Genomic DNA, 22,285 nt, shown 5'->3' with positions numbered 1-22,285 from the left:
CCGCCTGCGCTGGGCGCCATGCCTCTGCAGGTGGCGTGCCCCGCCCTCAGGACGTGCGCCCCACCCCTGTGGGCAGCACGCCCCTCCCCCAGGATGCGCGCCAGCCCCGCCCCAGCCTGCTGTCCGCCCCCCCCCCCCGGTGCCGGAGCATGAAGCTCTACCACTCTTTGCCCTCCGCTTGCTCCAAGACCAGGTATACCAGCCTCCTTTTTCTTTCACTTCAGTGTGAGTCTGTGACAATTTGCTGTGGTCACTCAGCCTGTAGACTTTTGGGTAGTTAGGGACTCTTTTACTCTTTAGGATTAAGGGGTGTGAGTGCACTAATTAATTAGTTGCTGCCTGAATACTCTGTAACTTGCAGTCTAAAGCACTATGCATTTACTCCTTATGTTTCTTTTATGTGTCATAAACCAATCTTTTTCTACTTCCTGGTGTGACAAGTGCTTTATTGTGTATAAGAACTCAAGGTTTATGCACATTTTAAATGGATGCCTGCCTCACTCCAGGCAAAATGTTCCAGTCCTTTCAGGCGGGTGTGTTGGGTTCAAATGTGCACTGGACATGCATGTGGGTTCAGTCGCATGCCTCGTGACAATGCACACTAGGGCTACAGTTCTCTGCACAGTTACTTCTGAGTAAATAGGATTGAGCAGCAAGCTTTGGTCCACATTTTCTCTTCATTCTGGCCTTGTGCTTTGTCAGCAGTAATCTAATGATTTGCTTGTGATTGTCTTTGGGAATGTGATGTTTTTTAAAAATAAACTATCCACCTGAAATAAATCACACTACTTGGATCAAATAAATTTTTTTGTATGTCCTTGCCTTAATATTCTTCAATAAATAATGTGTGAACCAGTCATGTTTCTAAATCAAAATTCATTTTGAATGGAGTGAATAAGGTTTATGTTACAGGGACTATCCAAACTTTGATGAAAGCCAGCATTCATATATTGTAGTCCCAGTCCCAGTGCCCCACTTCCCGGCAAGAGTGAGGTGTAGCAGAACAAACTTAAACAGACAACGATCTGGATTAAAAATGTGCCAGAGATTATGGCCTCCCCAAGACGTCAGTCTACTGAGGTGGCTGTCCTAAGGCCACCACTGGAAGCTCTAAGTCTCATCTGTCCCACCCTTGGCTTCCAAACAGAGACTTCCACTGAGATCCTCTAATGGGGTATTCTGAATATGCCACAGGGTGATGCACCACTTCACCCCACGCTTAAAGTCTAGGATTCCACCCAGTGCCTTAACCGCCCAAAGCTATGATGTTTTGCCCTAACCTTGACCGGGCATGGCAGCAGCCATTGCCTGGCCAGCCAGCAAGGCACTGCCCATTTGGTGGGGCCTTTGATTGGCCCATTTGAAGGAGGGTTCTGGCACCGGCTGGGGAATACCCCAATGGCTGGCAAACATGTAAGAGCTGTCTGCTGGGATGGTGGCTGAGAGTGAGGGGCTGCAACCCTGCCCACCTGGAAAGGGTGAGCGTCCATTATGCTCCAATACAGATACATCACTTCTCCAGACATACGCAAGGGAATGTGGGAAATGTTACTGGGTGACAGCTGTCACCATTCATTTGGATATCTATTCCTTTAAGACATTCAGCTGTCACCTAATTTTGCACATGTTGAATGTTTTCAAATGTTGGCTGATAAATGACTTCTTATACAACTTGTCTGACAATTTTCTACAGCTAACCCTATCCCACTGTCCCAGGGGATTCAAGACAGATTAGGAAATGGAAAGATAACCAAACCGAAGCAAGCTGTCTCTTTCTCCCACTTGCAGGGGCCGGACTCAACGATGGGCAGTGGCATGAGGTTCGGTTCTTAGCAAAGGAAAATTTTGCAGTGCTCACCATTGACGGTGATGAAGCCTCTTCCGTTCGAAGTAACAGCCCTCTGAAAGTTTTGACGGGAGAGAAATATCTGTTTGGAGGTAAAGATTTTTACTGTATGTTCTAAGAGTGTTTTTGAAAGGGGAATATTTTGCTTTCAAGTCTTTCCTTGTGAACAATGCAAATCACATCACCATAAATGGTTTTATTCTTAAAATGGTTTTGATTTTACTGTTAGGAAACTCCTGTCAAACAGTGCCCTGCTTAAGGTGTGAGTTAGCAATGCATGCACATCCTTTTGTACAATAGGGACACACTACCTTAAGTTGCCTTTTCTGAGTAGACTCATCTGAGCTGAATATTCATCAGTTTTGAAATTCACATTGAACAAGGTTGAGCTCTTTTGTATGTAAACTGAACTTGTTTGAAAATCCACTGTCTTTGAGGCCCTTTCAAAAGTGAACAGCTTCCCAGCCTTGGTGCAATGAAGTGCCCAGGCAAGTCCTAAAGGAGCCCTCTCAGAGCAGTGCTGCAGCACTGGCTCAAGGAATTCAACACTTGCACATTCCAATCGGAACTGACCTATTTGCACCTTCCAGACTAATGTGCAGATCAGAATTCAGTCATCTATCCAATTTCACACTTCCTCCATTACAGTTCTCTGCTCAAAAAAAGTGTCCAAATATGTTTAGAAATGTGTGTTTTGCGAGAAAATGCATTTTTAAATATGTGTTGTTATGCAGATCTAAACAGATATAAAAAACTGATTGTGAAAAAGGGATGAAAAAGTGACATAGACCAGAAATATATTTATTTGTCTTTGCCTACTTAGCCGAAAGATCTATGCAACCAGTGGAGAGTGCAAAACCCCCAAGCAGGTCCTGTCAGGAACTTCCTGGGTAATCCATGGCCTCTTGAAAGGTTGTGTGTGTGTGTGTGTGTGCGCGCGCGCGCATGCGTGCTCCAGAAGCACATGAGTGGAAGGATCTACAGCTGTGCCACAAAGATGATATAGGAAACATCCCTGAAAGCTGGAACCTCCAGGCCATGGGCAGCCTCACGGAGGGAGGGATCTACTAGGTCCGGTAGAAGAGGGAGATTGGCTTTAGGTCCCTTATTCCTCTAGAGCTTGTAGGCTCTGCAAAGTGTGGCCCAACCATTCATATTGATTGTTTTAAATGCCTATATTTCTGTTTGGGTTTAAAAGAAAAAATGTTTCTATCCCAGTAGACTGACAGATGACATTGATATAAAGATGCCTCTGCCTGTATCACAAAATAATAAAAAAAACACATTTCAAGGTTACTCTCATTTCATTACATTTTGCTTCATTTCATTTCATTATCTCTCATCCATAGAAGTATTAAAAACACATATGGAAATTAGTGTTTAAATAGTCTTACAAAAAGCTAATATACACTTCATTAAGGATAGGCTCAAATACTCTCAATAGGCATGGCTCACTGCTCTGAAAATCATGTCCTCTTCTGGCAATGAGGATAATGAAGAGGCTCCTCCACGGCCGGCGCTTGTCATACATAGATATGGGCATATTAAGAAGGATCCATGGCCAAGCAGAGCCTTTGTTCTCCATTCGCCTGGCCATCCAGGTTCCCTGTCTCCTTCCCGAAGGCAGCCTTTCCCAAAGCACTGTAGACTTCAAGGAAGAGTTCTGAGTATCTGCCATTTCCCTTCTGCCCCTCTCTCTGGAAGTCAGTGGAGGTTTCTGGAGGAAAAGTGTATTGCTATTGATGAAGTGCCCATCTGCTCAGAAAGAACAACCCATGACAAAAAGAAAGCAAACTGAAGAAATGAATATTTATTAGTGTATAGCCTTTCCCATTTCACAGGGCATACATGTTGGGTATAAAATGTTCTCTATTCAGTTGAAATTAATATTTGCAGATATTTGAAATTTGCCACCCAAGGCTTGAATGTTTTACTTCAAAACTGAGTGCTTTAGACCTTGGCATTTCATGAGATGCGTACTGTGAAATACAAATATAACTGCGTGTCATATATCAAATCCCACCAAATATTAAATAGCATTGTTTGTCAGCCATGAAATGTTTCATGTTTTCTAACAAATATTGTCAAATGACAGGCAGCTATAAATCGTTGAAATCAAATCTTCCCATAGGAAGTCAAGCACTTAGGGAATATACCAGACTACCTGGAGAATAGCCTGCCCCTCTTAATGGGAAGGTGCCCGGGTCGTAGCCTGCCCTGCCGTTTGGGGAGGTGTTCTTCAGTCTCACCTGGAGGCATCGTGTGGCTTCCCTTGGATTGGGGCGTAGATACTTGCACATGAATGAAAACAGGTAAAGCCAGTAATTTTGTATTGAGCAACCTGAAACTTTAAATGGTGTATACAAACCCATGTGCAAAAATGGATGGTTGGAAGTCCTGCAAGCTATGGATAACTTGTTTAATGTGAAAATTAAAAAATTCCTTCCAGTAGCACCTTAAAGACCAACTAAGTTAGTTCTTGGTATGAGCTTTCGTGTGCATGCACACTTCTTCAGATACACTGAAACAGAAGTTGCCAGATCCTTCTTTATAGAGAGAAGGTTTAATGTGCTTTAATTCACGTATGTTCTATGAAGCACATGAAGTTAGAAGCAGAGGAGAGGCCCAAAACAAAAAGAGCATAGGAGGCTAATAGCTACGTTGATAGCCTTTTGAAACTGTTTCAAAGGCCCACTGGATGAAGAGTCAGGGCAAAACTGGGGAAATTGTTTACATTTCTTTTAATTTAGTCTCCCAAAGGTAATTTGACTCATCAAGAATAAACTCATTTGGATTTGCAGTGCGTATTTTTAGAAGTCTGGTCACACATGCCATGATTTTTACTCTTTGAAACCTATTCCCAAGAAAGTTTCATAAATGTCACATCTAAAATACTACAAGCTTCCCCCCAGCAGGATTTCAGAAACAAGCCTCTGTGTTTGGAGTGCAGTATTGCAGTGTCTATGTAGCATACATAAAGCAACAGCTTTTTTGAAAGTTACCTTTTCAAAAATGCAATGCTCTCACACCACTGTTTGTGAATATTCCTTGTAGATTTTGTGTGTGTGATGAATTGTGAGTTTCTCTGCCTGCATCATATGCTTGGGAGCTGATTGAGTCTAACAGTGATCATATGGAATTCTGTTCGAAACCAACTGAAAATACTTAACTCTTTTTTGTGGGGCTTTTTCCAAGCCAAGGCTTGAGCCTTGGAATCTGTTTTCTGCTTTAGAACTCAGCCGTGGAACAGGCAAAGTTTGATACAGATATGATGCTTTGTTCTGTTCAAGCAGCTCCCTCTCAGCCTCTGCTTGTCCATGTCCCGGATGCTTTTTCTTCAGGGCCGTATCAGGATGTGCATCCAAAGCTATAAATAGGAGGGAATCTGTTTCACTGCTTAAGTTCAGCTGGATTTCAGTCTGTATCACTGTCTGTCTCTCTATATAACACAAGCCTGAGCATCTTGATACCCGCAGTACAATTATGACTGGAGGTTCACTGGAAGCTCAATTAACTTTTTTGCTGTTTGCCTGAGAGAGCAAATCTAAGGCAGTTGTGAAATATCTGGCAGGCCACAGCACACAGCTTGAGTGCAGGCTGTTTTCAACTAGCTGGGTCATGAGATGTGCAGGCCAGATGTGGCCCTGTAGTGTGCATGGCACTTGATGGAATCAGGCAAGCAAGGAAAGCAAACCACCAGCGGTATATAGCTAAATTTTAATAGTGGGAGAGACAGCAAAGAGGGTAGAAGATCAAGTAGCGAGTTAGTCTTAGACAGCGACATAGTGCAGGCATGGGCGGGGAGGGGGGCATTATCCTGGGCACATTTTTTTCAGGCGGCACCCCAACAAAAGGCTCCCTCATTGAGGCTGGAGCCACAGGGAGAGAAGCTGCACCTGGGCCAGGACTTTGTGGCTTTGTAGCGGCAGCACCTCCTTCTCCTCATGGCTGGTGAAGGATGTCCATGTGTGCCCCACCCCTCGGCGGTGCCACCCCATCGCGCCTCTCCTCTGCTGGGCTCTGGTGTGCATCCTAGCCATCAGACCACAGATCCACTCCCGGGTCAGGCCTGACCTGGCGGTGGGAGAGGTGGCAGAGCATCACCATGCCTCTCCTCCACTGGGCTCCGGGGTGCAAGGGAGCTATGGAGACACCTTCCTCGTGTTATGGCCCAGTACTACCAGGCTGCCCAGTCCACAGTGGGGTGCAACACTTGCCCCACCCCAGGCAGCAGCAACTTATGCTACACCACTGGTCTTCAATCTTCCATTTTGTAATACATTAGCTGTACCTTTTAAAAAAATTATTTTGCACATGGTGGCTGCAAGAGAGTGCCTCTGAAATCGTGCAGAGTGCTTTTCTTTTGCTTCCTAGACTAGAAAATCCCCAGGTGTTTTGTTGACTAGGCAGTTAGAATGAAGGAGCGAATGAAGCAGCAGCAGCAGCCCCTGGACCTGCTTCCAGTGCCGCCATCATTACTGGATTTGAGGACAACATTGCAGGCCAAGAGTGGGGCATCACAGCAGTCTTTAGGCCCAGCCTTTGTTTGAATTAAACCCTGGGAATGAACTGCTCATTATCTCTTGAGGTGCCTCTGTGACTTCACTCTCTTCAGGATTGAGATTGCATTTCCAATCTTTTAAACTAGTTTTTGTCTATGCTAGACCTGATGGCTGTGAAATGTCCAGTAATTAATATTTGGAAATGGGGGAATTATATATCAGAAGGCATTGTCACAGCCTTTCCAGTTGTGGTGTGCAGAACTGAGCCAGAAGGGAATGCTTTATTCCTATGCCTGTGAGTATATCATGTTGAGTGCTTTCACTGTCTTTGTCTTTTGTTGTGTTCAGGATGCTTTCTTCCCAGAAGATTCAGAGATAGTCTTAAGGGACTTTAAACAAGGAAAAGGGGAAAAGACAATGTGCATTCAGTGCTTTGAGTTATGAAAAGATGTGTGCATCTGCACAGATTGCGTATCTGCGTAGTTTGGTAGGACACGTGCAATATATCTTGGTTTAAGTGTCCATTATCTTGGACATCTCTCCACGCCGCCCCCCAATACATACATACCTTTAATTCCCTTTCCTTTTTCCAGGAATTGAGTGTTTTAAAGAAGCGAGCCTCTCCCCTACAAGGCCTCTTGAGAACTGTGTTGCCTTTTGTTGCTTTGGCAATTATGCACATAAAACAAAAGAGCTTTGGAGGGAAAATGAGACCATTAAGCACAACCGAAAATGTTTGAACATTTAGATGTGAGAGCTTTTATGTGCCTCCTTATGCGTCCCCCCCCCCCAGTGCTCAGGGGAATAAAATGCAGAGAGAACAGTCCGCGAAATGGTTCCATGCAGGCCTGCGTTTCATTCTTCTCCCATTTTGATTTTCAAATCAAAAAATAGTGAAAGATCTAAATTGCGAGACTCTTCCTTGTTCACTGTCAGCCTGTTCCTTCTCTGGCAGTATCTCCTGCACTGTCACTACTGCCGTTTATTAAGTAGCCCAAGCAGCCAAGTGGGGATCATCGAGGGAAGCAGATGCTGCCAGCCTGTTATTGCAGAGCCATTCAGATCTAGGGCTTCACTGAGGACAACCGGAAGCAGCTGAGAGGACAATCTACCAAATTTGAACTTTTTGAACAAAGCTCAGACTGAAAGACAGGTATCCTTTGGAATTTGCACAGCTACAAATTTTACAATACCAAGTAATGTGTACAAAAATGGATATAAAATGTATGAGTGAAAATAACATGCAAAAATGCATTATTTTAGGGTGGAAATACTTTTCCAAAATGTGAGAATTAGGCAAAAGTGAATACTAAATGTGTTTATTAGGAGAAATTTGCACAAAAATGCTAATTTTCATTTGGACATTTAAAAAAAGCAAATTCCTGCAGAAGTCTGCAGAATGGAATTTAAGATGGCGGAATGTGAAATCAAGTGAGCTGCAATTGACAGATTCATCTATTCCTAGCTGAGAGGGCACATTCTGCATTCTGCATCGGTCCCATCCAATTGGGAATAGCTTACTATAGCTTACTCTCCCCCTCCCCCCACCCCCAGCGCCAGACCACCTGAAAATCACTGAGTGTCTTCGTAGGCCACTTATATTTTCTTGGCATGTTGTCACCATTGCAATGTGCTGCGCTAGATGCTATATGATTTTAAAGTGGGTTTTTTTATTGCTTCTCACATTTATTGTATATTGTATTTTATTGTGTTACAATTTTAATTCCATAGAATTGGGGGCAATATATTTTACAGCTTACAGTTAGAAAATGGTACAATGGACTGCTTTGAAAATGGCAATGTCAGAGGCAAGTCTGAGGATAGTCTGTAGATTTTGGGATAGAAAGGATAAGAAGTGGCTTAGCTTGAACACATCAGAAAAGGGAGAGAGGGGAAGAGGGGAAGAAATAGCACAGATGCCGTTTGTTTGTTTGTTTGTTTGTTTGTTTGTTTGTTTAGCCATAAAATTTATATGCCGCTTGATTGTAAAAAAACAACAACCACAAATTGCTTTACAAAAAGATAAAACATAAAAATTGAGAAAAGATTATAACCACACTTAAAACATACAAAAGTTAAGATACTAAAACCGATTAAAATTAGCTTTAACTTTCTAAGCATCTGAGTAGGTTTGTCTGAACAAGAATGTTTTTAGCAGGTGCCAAAAGAGTCCAGTGACGGTGCCTGTTTGACCTCAAGAGGCAGGGAGTTCCAAAGTGCAGTGCTGGCAAGCTAAATGGTCGGCTTCTTACAAATTCCTCACAAATTCCTACGCTATTCCCTGCGGTCATTCCTCTGGTCACTGCAGTGGAAGCACGACCCGTCTGTCTGCAGGCCCAGGAGGGCACGGCTGATGCTGCCAGCCTGAATGTCACATTTGCAGATATTTTTGTAATGCAGTCATCTATTCTTGAAGCAACCAATGCATGAACTATTGGAACAGTCACTCATAGAATGACCAGCTGGAAACCGTCTGGGGCCAGAAGATGCCAGTTGGAGCAAGCCCTGCTTCTGATCTCTTCCACTGAGACAGCCTCCTGGAATGATTACTGCTAGGTGACAGGTGAGGCAAATGCCAAGTTTACCTGAGAAGAGAGTTGTTGGCATAGAATCCTTTCATAGAATTGTAGAGTTAGACGAGACCTGGAGGGTCTTTTCATGTTCACTGAAATGCCAACATGATGGGGCATTAAGGGCCATGTCGACTTCAACAGATGCATTATTTAGGAAGTGCTTCTATGGCGTGGCTTGGTCAGCTGCGGCTTTGCAACTGCCTTGGAGCAGGATGGCTGCTGGTGGCAGAGGGGGGAGCCTAAGTCTAGGATTCCCCCCTTCCCTGCTGTAAGCGCAGTTGCTCTCATATCCCGCTTGGCTTCCCACAGACGTTTGGTTGGCCACTCTGCAAACAAAGGCTGCGCTAGATGGGGCTTTGATCTGATCCAGAATGGCTCTTGTGATGTTATTGTGCTCTGGGATGTATGAAGTGCAGCTGCCTCATGAAAAGCCTTGTAGTAGAGGGGCAATCTCACAATGGATTTCCAGATGGTCAGAAAAAATGTTTAATAGTGTGGCAGCTTCTCTCCGTAAAAGCTACAGGCCTTTGCTGTGAGTCACAGTCACAGAATTATAGAGTTGGAAGGGACCGCAAAGTGTGAAGGCAGTTACGACTCGACTGGGGAGGCCTCAAGATAGCTCTGGAATGGCCTATTGCCTAGGATATGTAACTGCAAAGGAGACCGCGGATGCTCTTGTAGTCTAAAGGGCAGCAGTCATTCACAAGAGAGTCATAGAATTATAGAATTGTAGAAGTGATCCTGAGGGTCATCCAGTCCAACCCTCTGCAGGGAATCTCCAAGGTATAAAGGCGTGAGGAGAAAATCTTCAGAACACACAGGGGAGAAAGAAAGAAAGAAAGAAAGAAAGAAAGAAAGAAAGAAAGAAAGAAAGAAAGAAAGAAAGGCTGTGCGTGTGTGTTCTGCAAAGTTGCTCTGGGCTTGTGGCAGAGGGAGGACTGTGTTTCCATTTCCTTTAAGAGTTGAGGTTTATGTTTGTCATTGAAGGAAGTCTCTCCTGCCTCTTTTCCCAAAGCAACCTAGGAAGCTGCCCGTCTCGTGGGTCAGACTATTGTTCTTTGTAGCTCAGTATTGTCTACACTGACTGGCAGCGCCCCCCAGGATTTCAGACAGAAGCCCCTCCAGAATATACCAGGAGATGTTGGGGACTGAACTGGGAGCTTCTGAATGGAAAGCCTGGCTAGGACTCTTCTCCAAACATTCCAGGACTCAGAAAAGGTGGGGAGAGGGGTAAGGCCCCCCTCCCCAAACACGCTCCCAGGCAACAGTTTGTCAAGAATATTACCTGGGGCCAGTTATTGGGGGGAGGGGTTACCAAGCCATAGAGATATATGCACCTAGACTCTTGTGAGCAGTTACATAGGTCCCTTTGAGAGAGATGCCTGGCCAGCTATTCTTGCAAAGAAGTGTTTGAAGAAGATATTTTGCAAGGCTCTGCTAATCAATACCGGAGGTCTGGGGTAGAGGAATGAAAACCCCAGTGAGACAAAATATATGAGAGTGAGACAAAATATATGAGAAATTCAGATACATTTCTTTCATTCAGACACTTCTGCTTGTAAATTGTTGACAATTTCTGGCAAAAAATTCTGACCCAAAATGCTGCTTATTTCGGACAAAAGCCCCAAGGAGCTGTTGAACTCATAGAGAGGGAAAAGGATTCAATAAGAAGTTAGACGCTAGAAACATTCAATATTCAACAAGAGATTAACAAAGTAGTCATTGAAGCATTCTGCACAGACCAGAAGATCAAAAGAGCCTCCAGAAGATCAAAAGAGCCTCCACAGCCTCCAGAAGATCAAAAGAGACTACGAGGCTCTCGGCAGGAAATTGAAGCAACTAAATGCACAAATTGTCATCTCGTCTGTCCTCCCAGTTGAACGACGTGACCCAGGGAGAGAGGGGAAAATAGTGGAAGTGAACAGCTGGCTTCGCAAATGGTGTAAACAGGAACGGTTTGGATTCTTAGATCACGGACTGCAGTTTCTTGAAGATGGACTTCTGGCAAGTGATGGGCTGCACCTCACAACGGTTGGGAGGAATGTTTTTGCCAAAAATCTCAGAAACCTCATCAGGAGGGCTTTAAACTGAGTAATGTGGGGGAGGGAGACAGTGCTCCTGAAGGTAGGAGTCTATCAATTAATGAAGATGATCATCCAAATGTCATAGACCAAATGGAGCAAACAGCACGCGGACCTAGTGGTGGGAGGAATAAATCCTTAAATAAGAGACACGGGGGAATGATTAATGGACTTCAATGTCTGTACACTAATGCGCAAAGCATGGGAAATAAACAAGATGAGCTTGAGCTCTTGGTACAGCAAACTAAATATGACATAATAGGCATCACTGAAACCTGGTGGGATAAGTCCCACGATTGGAATGTAATAATGGGGGGGATACAATCTATTTCAGAGAAACAGACCAGACAAGAAAGGAGGAGGAGTGGCGTTATATGTCAGGGATGTGTATACCTGTGAAGAGATCCAAGATTTAGAACCTCAAAGCCAATGTGAGAGCATTTGGGTCAAAATTAAGGGAGAGAAGAATAACAGAGACCTCACTGTGGGAGTTTACTATAGATCCCCAAGCCAAACGGAGGACATAGATGATGCCTTCCTGGAACAGATGGCCAAGCATGCAAAAGGAAGGGAGATAGTAATAATGGGGGACTTCAATTACCCGGATATTTGTTGGACGTCAAACTCAGCCAAGAGCATAAGGTCAAACAGATTCCTCACTGGCCTTGCAGACAACTTCATTGTCCAGAAAGTGGGAGAAGCAACAAGAGGAACAGCCATTTTAGATCTGGTCCTAACCAATGTTGATGACCTGGTTAGTGGGGTAGAAGTGGAAGGATCATTAGGCGCGAGTGATCATGCTCTTCTGAAGTTTACTATACAGCGGAAAGGAGCAGCCAAGCATACTAGGACTCAATTTCTTGACTTTAAGAAAGCCGACTTCATAAAACTTAGGGAAGTGCTGGGTGAGATCCCATGGACAGCAATACTAAAAGGAAAGGGAGTTCATGATGGCTGGGAGTTTGTTAAGAGGGAGATAGTAAAAGCACAACGTCAGGCAATACCAATGAGACGGAAACATGGAAGGTGCCTAAAGAAGCCAGGGTGGCTATCTAAAGAACTTTTAACTGAATTAAGATTAAAAAAGGATGTGTACAAAAAATGGAAAAGGGGGGAAACCACCAAAGAGGAATTCAAACAAATAGCCAGCACGTGTAGACACAAAGTCAGAAAAGCTAAAGCACAGAATGAACTCAGGCTTGCTAGAGAGGTTAAAAGCAACAAAAAAGGCTTTTATGGGTATGTTCGTAGCAAAAGGAAGAACAAAGAAACAGTGGGGTCACTCAGAGGAGAAGATGGTGAAATGCAAACAGGGGACACAGAAAGGGCTGAACTCCTCAATGCCTTCTTTGCCTCAGTCTTCTCCGATAAAGAAAACAATGCCCGACCTGAAGAATTTGGAGCAAATGATTCAGCAAAGGAAACACAGCCCAGAATAACTAAGGAGACAGTACAAGAATATTTGGCTAGTTTAGATGTATTCAAGTCTCCAGGGCCAGATGAACTGAATCCAAGAGTATTAAAAGAACTGGCAGATGTGATCTCAGAACCACTGGCAGTCATCTTCGAGAAATCCTGGAGAACAGGCGAAGTCCCGGCAGACTGGAGGAGGGCAAATGTTGTCCCTATTTTCAAAAAGGGGAAAAGAGAGGACCCAAATAATTACCGCCCAGTCAGTCTGACATCAATACCAGGGAAGATTCTGGAGCAGATCATTAAGAAAACAGTCTGTGAGCACCTAGAAAGGAATGCTGTGATCACCAATAGTCAGCATGGATTTCTGAAAAATAAGTCATGTCAGACTAACCTGATCTCGTTTTTTGACAGAATTACAAGCCTGGTAGATGAAGGGAACTCAGTGGATATAGCCTACCTTGATTTCAGTAAGGCATTTGACAAGGTGCCCCATGATATTCTTGTAAAGAAGCTGGTAAAATGCGGTCTTGACTCTGCTACCACTCAGTGGATTTGTAACTGGCTGAATGACCGAACCCAAAGGGTGCTCATCAATGGTTCCTCTTCATCCTGGAGAAGAGTGACTAGTGGGGTGCCACAGGGTTCTGTCTTGGGCCCGGTCTTATTTAACATCTTTATCAACGACTTGGATGATGGACTCAAGGGCATCCTGATCAAATTTGCAGATGATACCAAACTGGGAGGGGTGGCTAACACCCCAGAGGACAGGATCACACTTCAAAACGACCTTGACAGATTAGAGAACTGGGCAAAAACAAACAAGATGAATTTTAACAGGGAGAAATGTAAAGTATTGCACTTGGGCAAAAAAAATGAGAGGCACAAATACAAGATGGGGGACACCTGGCTTGAGAGCAGTACATGTGAAAAGGATCTAGGAATCTTGGTTGACCACAAACTTGACATGAGCCAACAGTGTGACGCGGCAGCTAAAAAAGCCAATGCAATTCTGGGCTGCATCAATAGGAGTATAGCATCTAGATCAAGGGAAGTAATAGTGCCACTGTATTCTGCTCTGGTCAGACCACACCTGGAGTACTGTGTCCAGTTCTGGGCACCACAATTCAAGAAGGACACTGACAAACTGGAACGTGTCCAGAGGAGGGCAACCAAAATGGTCAAAGGCCTGGAAACGATGCCTTATGAGGAACGGCTAAGGGAGCTGGGCATGTTTAGCCTGGAGAAGAGGAGGTTAAGGGGTGATATGATAGCCATGTTCAAATATATAAAAGGATGTCACATAGAGGAGGGAGAAAGGTTGTTTTCTGCTGCTCCAGAGAAGCGGACACGGAGCAATGGATCCAAACTACAAGAAAGAAGATTCCACCTAAACATTAGGAAGAACTTCCTGACAGTAAGAGCTGTTCGACAGTGGAATTTGCTGCCAAGGAGTGTGGTGGAGTCTCCTACTTTGGAGGTCTTTAAGCAGAGGCTTGACAACCATATGTCAGGAGTGCTCTGATGGTGTTTCCTGCTTGGCAGGGGGTTGGACTCGATGGCCCTTGTGGTCTCTTCCAACTCTATGATTCTATGATTCTATGATTCTATGATTCTATGACCACCCAAATAGATGAGGAGACAATCTATCTGCGCTGCCTATGTCTACAGGGCTTACGAGAGCCCCCTGACCCTGTGGGGCTGGAGGTTCCATGGAAAGGAGTCTGGGGGGCACAGCATCTATTTGCACCAGGTGAGAGTGAGCTCTGCACCTCCCTCTGCAGCTGCCTGTCCCCTGGGGAGGGACCAATGTAAGTCGTGTGCTGGCTCCTTGGAACACAGGCAGCTGCAAAACAGAACATGTATTTATTTAATGTTACTTTTTCGTAAGTATTCCTGCAATCAGTTCTTTGAAGTGATATCGGCTCCTCCTCCTTTTTAAAAAGTTGTGTTTGGGCCTTATCTCATTTCAACAATAATTTGAACAAACTTCCTTGCAGCTAACAATTCTGCTCCAGCAAATGGATGGTGAGTGAAATTTAAGCTCTCGTGGGATTGTCTATGATTTCTTTTGTGATAATGTAAACTAAATTGAAGCTGGAGCTAACAAAGGTTGGCAAAAAGGCTGCTGGGAATAGCCTTGTTTCATGTTCCTTCTTCTCTGAGCAGCGGGAAGCATAGGTCAGCTTTGCAGGCTCTGCTTTCTTCAAAGAGGCAACAATGGGTCTTGTTTGCAAATATGAGGACTTGTGGCACACATTCATTCATTCCTCCTCACCACTATGAGCTGAATAAAGAGCATGAAACCACTTTGTGACTCTGAGTATATTTCAGGCATATTTGTAACTCTCTACTTATACAGTAGCTGCACAGGTTGAGCAGGTTATAGGGAGCGCAGCCCAGAGTTGGTCTCACAGCTCTTGCACCTTCCCACCTCCATCCCATAATCCAACCAGCTCTTAGCTGAAGGCTTTTCTCAAAGCTTCAGAAGATCAGTTTCCAGTTTATATGTTGAAGGAAGGTGTTAAGTTGTGGGTGAACATATCAGACGACACAGCGATTCTTCAAACAGCTCTTGTTTATTCACAGACCCAGAACAGAACTGAACTGAAGGGTTCAGTCAGCCTGCTTATATAGAGCTCCAGTACAGCGTAACTGTAACAACTTTCTAAAACTATCCAATAATCACTGAACGTCACTTTCGATCCCTTATTTGCATAACTATCTACAGTATCCCCTTGCTGGCCCAGGGTGAGAACTTCAGTACATAACAGAAGGTACGCTCAAAAGGTAGGTAGCCCTGAGTCTGAATGGCACAATAAAACCTATGCAGCCCTGCCAACCTCTAGCACAAGGTTGGAACACCTAGCTGGCCAGGTTCTCTTGATGGTTGCTTGGGGGCCACCATGATGTGTGAAGTGGCCCACAGACATGGTGCTTTAAGGAGAATAAGAGAGGTACATGCTCCGTTTCCCTGCTGAAACCAGTAGAATTTACATTCCACTAATCATTGACTTATCACTGAAAATATTTTTCTTCCTCCCCAAGACACTGGTAGGTGAGCCAGTTATTTAAACCAATAAAGACTGCCTGAGTTTGGAGAAATCTTGTAGAAACTTTAGGGCTGATAATGCCTTCACGGAAGCAAGGTGTACCCCTTGCTCTCGTTGAGGTCCATTAAACTGCAGGGGGAAGAGAAATACTTTTTTTAAAAGCATCAAAAAAATGTCTTCCAGTGCTACCAAAAGAGATTAATTATGTTATTTTGATAGCAATTTGTCACCCTGTTTTTTTTGTTAACAAGGAGTCATTTTGTCTGTCCTGCCTAATTGTTACTTAAGGAGCAGTTTTCATCACTGATTTTTTTTTTTTTTTTAAGAAACCAGAGTAGTGCCCCAATTAAATTTGTAATTGGTGTTTCCTGCAGCTACCCTATAAACAACCTATAGGTACTTGTTTGTGTCTGGGACTGAAAGCCAATTAAATCCTAGTGTGCTTAAAGTCCCAGTTCGCTCCTAGCCCCTGGCAAGGCACACAGTAAATCCCATTATGTGTAAGCAGTAATCTAGGGCTGCTACAGAAACATTGATTAAAATTTCTTCAATAAATCATGATGTCACTTTTAGTGCAGTTTCACTTTAAAGAGGACATTATCTAGTTTTCTAGTCAGTGGATTAAAGCTGATCTGCCAGCTGGAATTGAGCTACATGGCAAAAAAATTGAATATTTAAAATCCTGTATTTCTATTATTATCTGTGAAGTATTTAGCTTTCCTGGCTTCTGCTGCGTGTTTGGAAATGCAAATTGTCATTAAATATTTTCCCTCAAATGGGCTGCTAATGGCAAATTGGTTTATGACCATTGTTAGAGCACATACTGTCAATTATGAGGCATAAAACATCCCTCAAATTACCATGTCAGTGGGAGGGTTTCACTTGAGATGGAAAATACTTTGTGACTGTGTTGCTAAATATTTAATGCCAATTATCTGGTTTGAGTGGGGCTAAGCTAGGAGTATTGGGAATGTTCAGCGCTGTCTCTGCTGAAAGAGGCAGCTATGGCCGGAAGGAGATCTCGGAGATCTTTGTGGCAAACAGGAAATTCACAGCCCTGTGCTTGACTTCAGCCTGCGGAAGCGTAGGTGGGAAGCACCTTGGAGGAGAGAAGGGTCATGTGGGAGAAGCAGCCTCAGCCCTTTCCCACCTTCCCAGTTTCCTCTTCCTGCTTTCCTCTGCTTGACTGGGACACGCATTTCCAGAGCCGGACTGGAAAGCAGGGCGTGGAGAAGAAAAGCAGCAGATGCACATATGGGATGACTGAGCGCTCGTTCCCACTTTCCACTTTCCCTTTGCAATGGCCCTTGCTCCTACTTTGCACAGAATCAGAGGATTGTAGAAGGGACCCTGAGGGTCATCCAGTCCAACCCCCTGCAGTGCAGGAACCACAGCTAAAGAAGCCCTGCAGCTCCAACCTCTGCTTGAAAACCTCCAAGGAGGGAGAGTCCCCCGCCTTCCAGTGGGGCCCTTCCACTGGCGCTGCCCATTCAGTCTGTCACCCCAGCCGCCGTCCCCCCCCCCCATGACCCAGCCGAGGTGGGCAGTGCACAGTAGTACAACTTGAGCTCTCAAATCTAGACTTGTATTTAAAGGAAGATAAATTTATTCGTTTGTTAGCACCAGTCCCTTCATGAATAATTCCAGCTGCTTCCTAAAACTGAAGCAAACATTAATATTACAAATGCCTGGACTCCATGGTGCAGCTGCCAGTTTGCTTACATCCATTTTTCCCACTGATTGCCATTCTGTCAGTCTCAATCTATTGTTGTATTTCCTCCTGCTTCCCAGTGTTCGCTCTTGTTTGCGTGTGTGTACTGAAACTCAGGTTTTGACCAGGGAATTGAACGAAACCTGCCTGAACTAGAACAGAGAAATGAACCAAGCCTTTGTTTTTTTCTTAAAGCCAATGATAAATTGTGCCAGCAATTCAGGCTTCAGAAACTAAAAATCACACCAGAAAAGGACCAGATCTTAGAGGAAGCTGGTGAGCAGGTCCAGCATAGGGGTGGTTTTTGCATGAAATGACCTGATCTTGCAGCTCTTGGACTAACATGTGAATCAAAACTCCCTTATCTGTCCAATTTCATGCTTCCCAGATGTTCCTGCATAGTTCTCAGCACTTTAAACTTATCAAAATGAGAGAAAATTTACATTTAAATATGTATTAAAATACTAGTTTAATCGGTATTGTATAAGAGGTGTTTTTTTAACAGAACAACGTGGAACCAAAATGGAATTGAATGATGAGTAATATAGAGGAAAGTAACACAGGCATGAAGTAGACACGTTTTTCACATCCCTAATCTAGGGCTAAGAAGGCAGGTAAACACAGGCTAGAGAACAGGCACTAAAACGGGGGCCTGGAGGCTTGGGAGGTACCTGGAGAACTTGCAGGCAAGATTGGAATTTGCTCAGACCAAGTCCCAGGCCTCATCTGGAGGCATTTATTGCCAGGCCAGGGGGAACCAGTAGGCTGCTAGTAGGGAGGGAGGGAGCTATGCTGGAACCTGGGAGGACCAGCTGCAAAGTTTGCCACAAGGGGCAGCAAAGCACAGATTGAAAGACCCTCCCTTCTCATTAGTCCTGAGTCCTGGAACAGTTGAACCCGGGTTGACCAGAACAGCAACAGCAAAAAGGCAAGCTAAAACATACTCTGGGAAAGTGTCTGGCCCCAGCTTTTCTTTTATGTTCTCCCTGCATGTGCTGAGGGGAGGGCTCCCATGTGGGAGCATTCAAGCACACAATCTCTACCCACGTTGCGAAGCAGTGCACTGTAGAAAATGCTTTGCTTCTGATGGTGCCCACTGGTCCTTCACTATACAAAAACAGGGTGGCAAAGTATGACCAAAGGAGGAGAACTCTGGGAACGGGCGATTATTGAGAGAGCCACACGGTGAAGACAAAGAGAAATGCAAGCTGCGCCACAAGGATGGCGAATTGCAGTTAGATGCAGTGCAATCCTACGCAAGCAGCTGTGCTCCATGGGACTCCCAGGAAAGAGAGTATATGATGGCAGTCTTGGAAATTTGATTTCTTAGATTGCAAGTAGTAATCACTATTATTTTAATATATGTGATGACGAACTTTCAGGCTAACATTAAACCAAGATGGGTTTTTTAATGTGCATTTTGTTAATTTTAGTACATACTTGTTAACCAATAAAATTAGTTGTTGAATGTGTAAGAGGCTCATAAAAATCCATACTTTTTAATTGGAAGGATTTTACAGAAGCTTTAACATTTTGAGGACTTTGTTTCAGGGATGGGTATCTGGAGGATAAAGCCAAGACAGAAGTGTACACAGGATGTTTTGTCAATAATCTAAAGGAAGTAGTAATCTGAACATGTTAAAGAAAAAGTTTTTAAAAATTTATTCTCCTCACTTTAATAATATATACAAGCCTCAAAGACCTGGTTTAATGAACATCTGCAATGCATTTAGGATTCATGAAAAAGGCGACATTAAATAAGTTCAGAGTTTCATTATTATTTGATCATCTTCTGCCACCAAGGAAAAGGTGATGTATTTACACGAGTGCTTTTTCAGATGCAGTGATAATGAAAGTGTGTGAAAAAATGACTGTGAAGTAATACCTCTACATGTTAATATATCATGTACCAGAAGTTAATTTTGAAGGGATTCTTGGAAGATTTGTATTAATAAAGAGGATATTAATGGGTAAAATGGGCTCTGCAAATATGCAGAGTGCACTGATCTTTGCTGTGTTAATTGACAATAAGGCTCAGATAATCAAAGCCATCTATCATTTCAGTGGGGCTTATCGTATCAGAGGCTATTGAGAAAGGTATAAATAAATATAGATAAAAACATGTTTTTTTAATAGTTGAAGAGTTTGGCAGGTACATAGTGGCATACAATCTTTTAACCTAAAGATTTATGTTAAGTACATTTGTCTTATTTAAGGGCTGAGTATTGTTGCCAAACCAGCCCATGTCTCTGTTCACACATTGAACTAGCTCACCTGGCTACAAGTGGAACCACCAAGAAGGTGGTTGAGATCTTTAATCCAGAGCCATTGCACACCATGGGAGAAATTGCACAATATTTTATGTTAATTAATTCGGGGGAGGGGAATTAGCAAGAATCATTTATTTCCAGCTTGGGTTCAGATATAAAAAATACTTAATTATCGGTAGTGCCAAAATTGTGTTTGGGTACAAAATGGATGACGAGTTTATACTGAATTGTGCAGCCAAGATAGCAAGAGTGGCTGTGATCCTAACTAATCCCATTTACCTGGGAGTAAGATGAAACAGTACACAGCAGAATGAAAAATACATGATGAAAGCATGGGTGAATATCAAAATGGATTAAGGCATGTTCATACATCCCTAATAGCTATGTCATCCAGAAGAATTTTTGGACCCCTCCAAGAGAACCCCCCCCCCAATATTATTCCTTTTATGTGAGGTGTTTTCCTCTTTTATTCTAGGCAGTTTTGGAGTTCTCTATTTGCACAATTCAGACTGATTTTCTGGCTTACTGACAGATGGTTCTGCCTGGCATAAAGGATTTACAAATATGCTGTTTGGTGTACATCAGGTAGCAATCTGGTTTCAGTACCTGCAAACATTTCTTCATAGTGTTCCATCTTTGAATTCAAAATATATCAAAGCTTGTGTGGTTTGCAGGTCACAAGAAACATAATTTCCAGTATTTTCATAATTAAACTGCATATAGATACGATTCACTGGGTAATGCAAAATAGTAAGAATGTTTTAAATAAACTAGAAGGAAAGTGAAATAAAAAAACCTTTCTGAACATTAACAACCAATAGTCTCTTTTCAAGTTGCTGCAATCATGCAAACTGTATATACGACCCCTGCCTGGAGATATCTGTTCATACAACAGCTTCTGATACAGCTGCCAGCTCACCAGCCTCCTCCTCATCACATGATTCCAGTGATAACCCAAGAGGGAGGGAGGGAGGTCTCCAGCTGTATGAACTTGTAATTTCTCTTTGTAACCATTTCACATGAGCAATCCATGGGATTGCTGCAATTTACCATGCAGAAAAATGCAAATTCCCATTCCCATCTTCTCACGTTGTATGTGAGGCTCTGGAACTATTGGAATCCAGCAGATTCTCACACAAGATGTCTTGCCTGGGTGGGAGGAGACCACTCTGCCTCTCTTCCCTATGCCAGCAGTGTGTTTTGACTTTTTAGAAACACCAGGAACTTGCACACAATGAGCATACAGTGGTACCTCGGGCTACGTACGCTTCAGGTTACAGACTCCGCTAACCCAGAAATAGTACCTTGGGTTAAGAACTTTGCTTCAGGATGAGAACAGAAATTGTGCTCCGGTGGTGCGGCAGCAGCAGGAGGCCCCATTAGCTAAAGTGGTGCTTCAGGTTAAGAACAGTTTCAGGTTAAGAACGGACCTCTGGAACAAATTAAGTTCTTAACCCGAGGTACCACTATAATGAGAGAAAGGGCCCCTAATCGTTACTGATTTGAATTTTTCTTTAATAAGTACTTTGGTTTAGTCAAACTGTGGATCAGAATGGCCATGGGATCATAGGAGAATTGTTTAAACTTTCTATTTAGCAATATCTACATCTTCAAAAAAACAACAACCATTATCTTCCACAAAATGTTGCATGTTCTGCATAGCAATGGCTACATTTTCCATAAAATGTTGCATCCCACAGTGTGATTTTATTTTTACTGTTTTATCACTGCCATGTGATTTATTAGGTCAAGAAAGTGTAGGTTAAAGCCCCCACTCTGTGCAGGTGTAAAGTACTGTTGGAATCGACTGGACTGAGAGCACGTATTATGGTTGCCATTTGGATGCCACAAAATTACCAGGGCTCACTTATAGACTGTGTGAGTCTTTCTGTCTCCCCCAAGATAGAAAGGGAGGCATTGAATGAACAGGGAGCCATGGGGACTCACAGCGTGTTGACCCCACCCAGAAGTGGCCCCAGGCAGAAAAGCAAAGTGCTTTCTTTTAATGGCATCCCAACATCAGCTGCCAGAGGTGGCCCATCTCACCTGGTCTACTGGTGGAGCCAGCCTGGTACGTTCCATATGGTGAGCCCCTCTACTCATGTTTATGGCTGAGAACCAGGGCCGCTGACTACAAAGAGACCAATGGGGTTGGCATCCGTGGGACAACAATTACTAGGTGTTGAGCCAGGCCTTGGGCTGAAAAACGCTAAGGAAGGGTAAGACTGACTTCCAAGTGAACATGCATTGGATTGTGTAGGTAGACATGCATTATTTGCAACAGGATATCATCTTCAGTTGTTTCCTGTAAATCAAGCAATGCACCCATAATAATACTTTAGCACAGTACTAGACTGTTGGTGCTGCTATAAACCCTCTTCTTCCAGTCTTCTAAAGGCCACATTTCCCTCTTTTCTATAGCCTTGGGTCATGTCTCTTCCCTGCTTACCTTTCATTTGTTGCTATATGGAAACTCACAATCAAAAGTTGGAGGTAGAGAGGTGTTATTGCCAGGAAAGAGCCCGAAGCCCTAGCAGAGCAGGGCTCACTTTGTTTTCTTTCTGATAGTGGAGCAGACTCTTATCTTCCAGGCTGCCAGCAGAAGTTGAAGGATGGAGGCACTAATAGCTTTATCATGCATTCTCATCTTTTGGAGAGCTAAATGAAAACAAAGTTCCTGGGTGCTGGATGGGTACATATTGATAGTATGTTACTGATGTCTATATGAAATTTAGGTCTTCACAGAACTGTCATTATTCCCCCACCCTTTTTTTTTAAAAAAAGGAATGGGAGTCTTTCTAAGGCAAAGATTTGGAGATGTTCTGTCACATAATCA

General features: G+C 43.5%; 1 protein-coding gene across 1 annotated transcript in view; it reads left to right on the top strand.

Annotated features, from left to right (window-relative positions):
* Nucleotides 1–22,285, top strand: part of CNTNAP2 (contactin associated protein 2) — a 1,111,520-nt gene that overhangs the window by 636,055 nt on the left and 453,180 nt on the right. Inside the window, exon 9 of the mRNA XM_081165093.1 lies at nucleotides 1,789–1,938. Within this exon, the coding sequence (XP_081021219.1) occupies nucleotides 1,789–1,938 (150 nt within the window). The remainder of the gene's footprint in view (nucleotides 1–1,788; nucleotides 1,939–22,285) is intronic.

The sequence above is a fragment of the Podarcis bocagei genome (genome assembly GCF_964188305.1).
Source record: "Podarcis bocagei genome assembly, chromosome: 12".
Taxonomy (NCBI): domain Eukaryota; kingdom Metazoa; phylum Chordata; class Lepidosauria; order Squamata; family Lacertidae; genus Podarcis; species Podarcis bocagei.
This window is presented reverse-complemented; position numbering and strand designations above follow the sequence as displayed.